Here is a 10,735-nt window from a genome sequence, read left to right as displayed (position 1 = left end):
CCTTAAATAACAATGCTATGCCTATAATCACATATTCACAGTTGCAAAATTCAGCGGAAAAAAAAACAAACGTCGCTATTGTGACATCACATAACGCTGATTTGACGTCGAACGAAATAGGTCCCCCCATAATAAAACCAACATCAAAAGGTCATTAAACAAGGGTATTTTAGAATAAACTTTTGCCGACAGTATTATCTTAATTTGGCAGGAAATATTTCAAATTCAGTTTAAAACTTAATCCTTCTAAGTATATATTCTTAATATTATTTTTTTCTGCAGGAATGCAAAAATCAGATCTAGAAATGATAGGAAAAATATTAAAACTTCTTGGAAATACTAAGTGACTCGTCGCCTTCAATGTTCGGTGAAACGCGATATCCACACCTCCACTGTCTCGACTGATTATGATTAACAGGACATGCACGCTACTAGCACGTGGACTTCATGTAAACAGCGTGAACTTGATGATGGATAATAAAATCAAATGATTACCGTCTAATTGATTTGTTTATGTAAAACAAATTGAATACCTTTACTGCTTGTAATATTTAGGAAAAATACTAAGAATTTTTATTTGATAAAACATATACCTGAGAATCGAGGGGATCTCTCTCTCTCTCTCTCTCTCTCTCTCTCTCTCTCTCTCTCTCTCTCTCTTACATTTCTCTGTTCAATAAAAACCATGACAGCACATTACTTATTTAGTTTTGAAAATTTAATCTATTTTCAAATAATTTGAATGCCTCTTTCCATCATGTTGTTCGAGTATAATCATGGCCGGGAATTGTCTACAGATACATGTAGAAGTTAGCTAAAATAATCATCATAAAAGAATACAAAAGACACATAAATATAGAATATTTTGCATTAGAATTTAGATAAAACGAGATTTTTTATGCAGTACTCCAACAGATAATAGTGAATTAAAAAAAAACCCGTTATTTTACTCTGTGCCCGGGGATGGGGGTTCCTGTCGCAATTTCGATTAATGTATTACAAAAATTGATAATGAGAAGGTTAAAGATTAAAGACTTTTGGTCCCTGTGAGCCCCTATTTTGAGGAATCAGTCCCTTTTTTCTTGATATTACATTAAAGTTCTTAAGATTCTGCACTACCTTTCTTCAATATATAGTTACTTCGTTTTCTTCAATATATTGTTACTTCGTTTGAGGAACATAATTATGCGTTCCAACAGCTGCGTTTTGTTTTTCTAGTACAGAATTTACATGTACGAGTATTTTTCACTAATATATAGAAAGACTACTGCAATGTCTTAAGATTTAGACCTAATCTCTACACTTATGACTAAAGATATGTTTAAGATCTTTATTATACCTACGCTTGCCATAATTCTGGGTCTCTTTTAATGACCTTACTCGAAAGACCTGCAACTGTAAAGCCGTGAGCTTGACAAATGAACAGCTGTTACCTTTGCCGATTAGATTAGACGCTGCCGAAGCAACGACCTTTTTATCAAACAAGCGCTTTGGCGACTGACCTGCTGTTACGACTCTTTGCAATAGAGAAAACGGCGCAATGTGTTTATTAGAAAAAACTCAGAAGGGTAAAATCTCAACAATTTCAAATATCTGCAAATTTTTTAAAAAATATATATTTAAAAAACAATGAAGTTATCTTATAAAAAAAACATACCTGAATTTTAAACCTTCCAAATAATTCTTCCGTTTCCTTTGAAGCAGGACCTGATATAGTATAGTTCTCTTTTTCTCCATTTTCACGCCTGTGTAAAATAAAAAAAACATTATAACTAACCTTAGATGATTGTATTTATATATTGCATACTTTTTAAATGATTTTTTTTTTAAATTTTGCATCTCACAGTTTAGTATAAGATCGATGTTCTAATAGTTTATCTTAAACTTCACTTGAAAAAAGAACGATCCCATGAAAAGTAGATTTCTCATTTTGTACCCCTACCGAAATAAACTCAAATTGGCTAGAAATAAGAAAAGATAAAAAATTTTAGATATGTTTTTAACATTTTTGTCAAATATTTACGTTATTGATTCGAAACTGAAAGAACCAACAATGAGAAGGATTCAAATGAAGGTGAAAGTTAATCATGTATGCTTTCATGGTTATCTTTCTAAAAAAAACCTTTTTAAAAAAAAAAACTTATTAGAATCAACCTACATACCCTACAGAATGCTCACATTTTATCACTTGATATAAAGGACGGTCCCCGAGTCACAATATTTAGCATAATCATAGGTAGAATTATACCGTCAATCTAAATGTCTTAAAGGAGGCCATAAGCGATGACACAGTTCGTGATATTGTCCACACGATTAGAAAGACTAATGTGTTGTCTCCCTTCAGATGAAAAAATGTGTCGTATGCGAAGTAACTCTTCTTTACAGTACATATATGATAAAATAGATTGGTAAACAATAAATTCTAACGGTGACGTGAACGATTTTGTTCGAAAATAATCTCTTTCCATGAATTTTTTTTAAATTTTTCTCCAAATAAAAACAAAAATAGGTATGCTAGCTATTGATATCCGTTGGAATTCTGACATTTTGTAGGACAACCACATCTCCAAAGACTTCGATATATATTTTCAGTCAGAAATCTAAGCATTTCTTAATCTCATCAACGTATGATTTAAACAGAATATATGGTTTTAAAAATTTGATTTTGAAAACGACTAATAACAAGGTAAGTAAATTTACAAAATCAAAATTCTTTTGACAAAGCACCTAGAGCTAACAACCTGGACTTTGCGTTATCCTTTGGAATTTTCATATTAAGTGTTAAAGAGTCGTATACGTACGTTTTGAAATTGTTGATTTCTTAAGTTATTTGAAACCTTTTTTTAAGTGTTCACTACCTGTAATATACACCATTCCTTGCAGAATTTAATCCATTTTCTTTTAAAATACAATCCAAAAAATGAGTACTACAAACATTGTTCTAATTTGCTTTGTCAAATGAAGTAGTACTTACTAATCGTGTAACCTATCAACTTCCATATCCCAGTATACGAAGGGCCATATTTAAAAATATCTCTTAAAAACAACCAGGAATTGGATAAAAATGTTACATCTACGGACCTGTAATTAACCACAAGTAAATTTTTAAAGGGAATTCTTTAAGACTTAATTATTGAAAACCACTGGTATATAGTGAACTATTCATACTTTAGGTCTATGTATATACATGTATTTTTACTAAATACTAGAAGACAGGACAAGTGTGTACTCATTTAATATGCTAAGCATTTTGCTTGTTTTTTAGGGTGCAAATTTTAATTAAATCAGTTCAAAGAGATAGGTTCACTAACTTTTCAGTTTTTGGTCTTGTGTCGCAATAATCAGGGAATATGTATGTTTGGCGATATCAACCAAAAATACATTTATTAAATGCAACGAAACCGTGTCATCAAACTAAATATTCAACCATGATGACTTAATATGGTACAAATGCAGACAATAATGGGTGAATATCATTTTCATAAGAAAACCAACTAGACAATTAGCTAAATGTTCTATCACATGCTTCTTACCTGTGTGTTAGTCTACTATAATAATGAGGAGAAAAGTACGTTTCAAAACTTGATATATTTAGTTCCGTGGCAATTCATCAAATGATTCAATTTCACAACCTCGTTGATTTATTCTGATAGTAAGTGTTGTACCTAAAGAAAACAGTTTTTTTTTTGATTGTGCATTTTAAAAAATAAAAATCAACAAATAAAAACACCCACTTAAGAGAAAAGTCCAGAAAATATCTATTTCTTGACTCTCTGTTGCAGTCATCTTTCTCAGACGGATCATTGTGCTTATGGTTTCGTATGCATATAAATGTCTTTGTCCTGAAACAGATACAAGTAGATTTATTTTAAGATTTCTTAACCGGATGGACATCAAAATTATATATATATTTTTTTACATTTATAGAAATCTGAAAATGCGTTTTGTAATATTTTATCGAATGGTCTTTAATTTCTTTATATATAGTGTAACAAGCATAGGAAACAAGACAGGGTGCTTATTTTAAGAGTTCTAAATTGTGTGGTTTGAGATTTGCTTTATTTAACAAGTTCAAACGGTGTGTAATCACGAGGCTTGCATTCGGTGTACGGCCATAATGCTAGCACTAGTCTACTTGCACATTCAAGATAAGTTAGCATTGTCGAAAGTGTCTAGACTTTTTTGGGCAAAGGATTCTTTCAACACAAATTTATAGCTATGTCTTACGTTTCCTTACGACGTTTGATCCTGATATTTAAAGTCTTAAACTTTTTTTTGCCTGGTATATTTTTGGTTTCTACATTCATAGCTTAATTAAAATTCAAATTAGAAAAAAAAGGGAGTCAATATGTTTTTTTTTGGCGCTACAATACATTTAATATGACCTTTTTGCACTGAGTTTTCTGTCTTATTTATTATTACATCTTCGACGTTTTTTCTCCAACATTTTTATCCAATTAAAGCATGAAACAAAATGAACTCTAAGTCCTTTTTAAAAATGCATCTTAAAAGTGTGACTAAGAAAAAGTTTAAAACTGCTTCTCATAATCAATCATTTGAACTTTCTGCACTAATAATATGTAATCTTTTTTCTTTGAATTGAAAATTTAATAAGGAAAAAAAATCATTCTGAAGTCCTAAACTTTTTCTGAATTTTAGCAAATAGGTCGAGGTTATCTTATATATTCAGAAAAGAACATCAAAATTGGGGGTTTTTTATATAAATTTTTAGATATATTAAAAAAATTGTCATTTTTACGTTAAAATTGGCTCAATTTTTTCCCAGATTTTCAGATTATATTTTCTTTGTTTGTCACCCTTCGTTGAAAGAATTCAAAAGAAATGATTTTATAGATATTTCAGAACAAGCATAACTTATTTCACTACAAAAAAAAAAAAAAAAAAAAAACAACCAGCATGGAAAATTAGGAATCTGAAATTAACAGTACTGTTATACATTTGGCTTAAAAAGAGAAAAAAATATAAAGTATAGTTCCTTACTTAATTCTACTTGACTGGAACTTAATCACGGCTTTTTTTCTATTAAATTTAGTTCAATCTAAATTGTAGAATTCAGATTTAAAGTTAGAACTTAAAAATTTTTCAGAATTGTATAAATAAAGGACAGAACCAAAATCGACTCAAAAGCACAGGATCGAAGGTCCTTAAAGATATATATTTTGGGGTAGGGAGAGGATAGAGTTACTGCAATAAGTAATTCCATACATTTCATGGTGGTTTAATGAGTCTTTTATTTTTTTTATATGTATTTTACTCATTTGCACTTATTTGATAGCAGAAAACCCCTTTTACTTAAAGAGGTCAAGAGAAATTACCATGTTAATGCGATGTTTTGTTTCAAATCCTGATGTGATATTTAAAAAGCACCCCTCGATAAATCATAGTTTAATCTTAGGGATATTATTCTCCAAACATATAAAATAAATAGACGTACTTAAGATACATTTTGTTGCATTCCTTCACTTCTTCCATGCTACAATGACTATGCTTTTCGTAACACTTGTATCTAAAATATGGAGAGAAAAAAAAAGAAATTCGAAGCTGGAAGTTTCAAGACAGAAGAAAATTCTATTTTTAAGACAAATATTATAAGAAACATGGTAATAAACTCAAGTTATTCAAAGAAAATAAAAACTATTTTAATTTTCATCTATCTTTTTATATATCTATCTTTATATAATTTAATTTTGGTTATAAAGCGTCTCTTAGTAAGATGACAATTTAATCTAAATTTTATAACCTGGATTGCCTCCGTCGCATTTCTTATGTTGGACTGACACAACGGTCACCAATGGAAATGATAGATTGGTGAACAAAAATTATTATTATCCACTTTTTATTTGTAAAACATATATATAGAGAAATACTTAAAAGGGTAGTAATAAAATAGAAAAGACCGATTGCATTGTTAAATTTTAACCAATGTGGAGATAAAGGAAAGAATTAAAACAGATATGAAATGATTTATATCTGATTTTTTTATATAATTAGAACCTCACTGTCTATCCGTTTTTAAATTCATTGATATTCTGTACCAAATAAACCAATGAAAAAGATCATAGTTATGTATGATAAGTAATCTTGTACAAACAGGTTTCACAATGGGCTGTATAACATGGCAACCCGCCGAAATTAAATTCCGTAGCGCCACAGCTAAATCCTCTTTGCTATAGATACGCCATAGTTAAAATATTAGAGCCGAATTCTAGAGAGTCTTCGTCAGTTCGATAAAAATAATATTCATACATCAAATGAACCTGTAAATTATGAACCTTTGTTAGTTTCTAATACTAAACTGTTACTCTTATCATGGCCCACTGAATGGTAAATCCAGAGATATGGGCCCTTTGTTTGACCAGCCAGATTTTTTTCCTTTGTTCTTTAATGAACACAGTTTATTGGTCTATAATTTACCTTTTTCTTCAAAATATGGGATAAATGCTTTGAGATTGTTATTCTTTTCATTTAAAAACCGACAATTTGTTTGTAATTTTTTAAAATTTGTTCTGAAATTGTGTCCTTGAAGACAATCTTCAAAGAGTTTTAAAGCAGAAATTCAACAATGCAATTTTTAAGTTTAATAATGTAATAACTATGTAGTTTATCCATTTTTGTATAAATCGCGATTAAGAGTGGGAAATATCCCCTGGTTGGTAACTTGAATTTCTCATAAAATATTTTCTAAAGTAGTAAAACTGAAACTTGCCTTCAGCACTTGTAGTGTACCAGAGATCACGATGAATTGATTTAACTAACAAACTTTTCGTAATAATTTTGTTTTGCACTTGTGCCAAAGAGATTTTTGTGAAACATTTAAGATTTTTATATGTCTGTCACGTGATCAACACAGTAACGTGACATCACAGAAATACTTTAATATTAAACTTTTATCTAACGTTGATTGTAATTTCAAACAAGAATTACATATTGTAATTAAAATCTAATTCAAAATAAAATGTTTATTTTAAATGCATTTTAAACCTTGGTACTGCCTTATCATAACTGTGTATTAATTTCATAAATGGAATGACAATCTAGACTTAATTTTTTTTCGTTGATGTAGTTATTATCATATTATCGTACAATCCGATAATGAAGATAATATTTATGGCATTTTTTTTTTCAAAAGAGAAAATTACTACATCTGAATCGTCGTTTCGACCATCATCATTATATAAAAATCTCAAAATATACCCAAAATAACCCCAAACCCTTTTTTCTAGGATGGTACTGGAACATGATTATGAAGATGAAAGCAATCTATAGAACCATGAATATGAAGTAAAGAGCGATAAAAAAAATTACGGTTTGCAGATACTCATTGTAGAAGAGGTGGTCAACTGTAATAAGAAAAAAATGTATATATAACAGTTAAATAGTTCAATACAATGAAGATTTCTATATTATAATTCTCTGTAGATAATATATCTCAAGAAATAAAATAATGAAATATGTAATGACACAATAGTTTTCATTTTCAAAATACAGTTTCTACATCTTTGGGGGAGAATGAATTGCAGTTTTGAATTTATGATATTAGCAACACAAAACTGAATTTTACGCAGCAATATTAAGGCTTACTGCAAAGAAGTTAACAGAATATACACGCGCAAAAAGTAAGGTGTTTTGCTATAACATAAGTTATATACTTATAAAAATGCAATAGTTTAACCAACTCTGTACTGAATTGATTTGGTCCCATTGATGGACAGTCATTTGATAAATGCATAGTATGTGTACTGAATGTAGGTCCTACTCAAATTCCAGTATCGAAAAGGCACATTATGGTTGAAATTAAAAATTAAAGTTATTAATTGTTTCTGTATACTTTGTACTTTCCTGAAACCACTGCTACTTTGATTAGAATTCGCATTTTTTTTTGTTTAAAAAATGGGCTAATGCCGAAATATGTTTGACCTTCATTAAGTATTTTATGTCCTTATTACGTCCGACTCTCGAATTCAAGAAAGCAGCAGCGCTTTTCAGATTAAGGAACATATCTCTTACATGTATTTTCTTTCAAAAATTGTTAAGATTTATTTCATAGATGCCCTTGCTAAAAGGCAATTAAATAAGGCACTTCGATTTTTAGAATGTCAAAATTTCACACAAAAGCATGGTAAAATGATTAAAATACATGCTCTCGATTGTTTTTTCTCTCGATTATGATTTAAATAATTTCACTTTGACAAAGTCTTACATTGGTATTAATAGACTCTAAATTCCTGTAAGTAACATTTTGTTTATTATTAAAACACATCTTTTGAAAAGTTCCTTGCTGTTCGGGATTTAATTAGCAGCTATTTTTTATGCACTAATACGGTTTATTGTTTATTATACTTATACAGTTTAAAGTTGCAAATTATTTCATTTTCTGGTATTACGAGGAAAAACTGGATTTTTGTGATGCCTCAGTAGACTTCCCGTATTAATTAGGCCCCACCCCCTTACATGTATTTTAGCTTTAACATTGCTGCGTAGAAGATAGATGTCTTTTTTTTTTCTTTTAACATTGACAATTTTTCAAATGTAGAATTATTTTTAGAAAGGTTTCTTCATTATGTTTTTAACAAAAAAAAAAAAAAAATTAAAAATACGTTTCATTGAATATAAATAACACAAAAAATAAACTTTATTTTTAGAATGTACAGAATATCCTTTCCTTCTTAAACAGAGTTTCAATCAGTCATGAAAAATACAAATTGCAAACGTTAACGAGATGTATGTACACTTTTGTCAAAGAAATAAATATTTTATCAATACAATAGTTCAATAATACTTTATTTAAAGTTTTATTGCTTTCTCAGCTATTGTGAGACTTACATTGCACTGATCGAAAGATTTCCTGGCAGAGGTATTTTCTGTGTAATAAACCAATTTTCCGAATGTGTTTTATACTTTTTCTTGACAAAAATCCTCCCACTTACACGTACTCATCTACATGAATATGCACGATCTGTTCTATCATGACGCTTGATAAGAAAATTATCAGAATTAAGGCATGTAACCTCAGATAAGATAAACATTAAAGGATGAAGACTGAAACAAATACCCTGAACATTTTATATATAACAAAGTCATATGAGTTGAGGAAAACCATTACCGATGAAATATATATATAAAATCTGAAATAATTAACTACATGAGTGTATACTTTTGTCAATGTAATAAATATTTCAAAAATACGATAGTTCATTAATACTTTATTAAAATTTCCATGTCATTTCAAAGTATTCACGTCTTTAAAAATCATTCTCTATAATTGAATCTGACAAATAGCAATAAAATGCTTGCAGTATGTACACACCTTTGAAACCAAATCCGACATGTTTTATACTCTTGGTTGGAGAACATGGAAAGGTTACAATATATGTGAAAGTTTTGTCGGAAATCAAATTAAATTAAACTGTTAAGACTGGGTTTAGTTTTTGAATGAGGTTTATTTCTTCTTCTCTTCTTTCAGTTATATTGTCTTGATGAAACAAGAATATCAGCAATCTCCTCTAAGTCATCATTCGTAAGTTCTTTGGTCGATACAATTATCTTGTTAGCAAATACAATTTATCATTGAGTCAAATGCTGACTGATGTTTTTCATACCAATTGTTAGTCCATTATTTATACAAAGTATTGACGACGGATTTTTCCGTTATTTCCTGATCAAGACAAAGAGCGCACGGCGGGCATGACCGGTAAGCAGGAAATGCTCACTCCTCCATGGCACATGATCCCACCTCTGATGTTTCGGAGGTCCGTGTTTGCTCTGCTCTTATTTTGTATTGTTTAATGGTCTTTGAGATTGAATATTGTTTGTTATCTCCATATCCTCCTTTAAAAAGTTTATAGAAAGGAAATACGTTAAAGTGCCCTTGTCCGCATCTATCAATGTGTTTGCTGAGTTTGACCTTACGGTACTCAGGAACTTGAATATGTTGTTTATGTACGCGAATTCTGGCTCCCAGTGAGGTACCCGTTTCACCATTAAAGAATTGGTTGCATCCTTCTCAAGTAATGACATATAAAAAATGTTTGTACTCACATGTCATGTCGGAATTCATTAGAAATCTTTTCCTCTAAAATTATAAAGGCTTGGTGTAAAATTCGGAGGATGAGTCTCCAAAATGTCTCCAAAATGGAGGGTCAGATAGTGCAAAGGGTGGAGCCTCTTGAAAAAGATGATGCTGGAGCTTTGTGCTTGTTGTAACTTTTGTTCGTGCTGATTAGATCTGTCATCTCATTTTCCGATATACGTGAGAACTTGTTAGAGTGTTACATTATCAAAACACAAAGAGACCCACAATGGCCATTATATCAACAAAGACGTGGCAATTATCTTGTACTTTTGATTTACATTTTGTTATGTAGTATAACGGATGCAAGGTGAATGGAAACTTCTGTCTGATTTCCTTTTTTGTTAATGAGGTGCTGATTTGTTTCACGCTGCTATCTTACAGTGGCCATGGTGTCTTGACAGATTTTATAAGCATAGTTTCAAATATCTGAAGAGCAATAAGTTAACTGGTTAAGGCTTGATCACTTTAACTTCTAGGGGAAACTTTAAAAACACAAATACATTAGTGTAAAGAAGCACTTCTTTGATTAATTTCACATTCAGCTGACTTTTTATTGTTTTCTCTTTTTGTGTTTTACACATACCCTGGATTATGCAGGCTTTACAGCAATGTGAGATAATGTGGAAAGGATTGCAAGGGTCC

General features: G+C 30.2%; 1 protein-coding gene across 1 annotated transcript; it reads right to left on the bottom strand.

Moving 5' to 3' along the window:
* Positions 1-755: 755 nt before the first annotated feature.
* On the bottom strand, positions 756-8,950 carry LOC134240030 (uncharacterized). The gene is made up of 6 exons (XM_062722146.1): positions 8,845-8,950; positions 7,327-7,361; positions 5,456-5,527; positions 3,735-3,842; positions 1,658-1,745; positions 756-791 (listed from the first exon to the last, which is right to left on the bottom strand). The coding sequence occupies exons 2-6, from the start codon at positions 7,341-7,343 to the stop codon at positions 756-758; spliced, it is 321 nt and encodes a 106-aa protein (XP_062578130.1). The 5' UTR covers positions 7,344-7,361; positions 8,845-8,950.
* Positions 8,951-10,735: the final 1,785 nt, after the last annotated feature.

The sequence above is a fragment of the Saccostrea cucullata genome, unplaced genomic scaffold, assembly GCF_032062105.1.
Source record: "Saccostrea cucullata isolate Sc308-1 unplaced genomic scaffold, CSIRO_AGI_Scuc_v1 ctg1030, whole genome shotgun sequence".
Classification (NCBI taxonomy): domain Eukaryota; kingdom Metazoa; phylum Mollusca; class Bivalvia; order Ostreida; family Ostreidae; genus Saccostrea; species Saccostrea cuccullata.
Note: the sequence above shows the minus strand (reverse complement) of the source record. Positions and strands in the feature narration are given on the sequence as shown.

Excerpts from the sequence above, each read along its gene's own strand:
- LOC134240030 (XM_062722146.1), bottom strand. Across the intron at positions 3,843-5,455 it reads TGCAACAAAATGTATCTTAA|GACAAAGACATTTATATGCA; the intron begins GTACGTCTATTT and ends TATCTGTTTCAG. Across the intron at positions 792-1,657 it reads TTGGAAGGTTTAAAATTCAG|ACAATTCCCGGCCATGATTA; the intron begins GTATGTTTTTTT and ends ATGTATCTGTAG.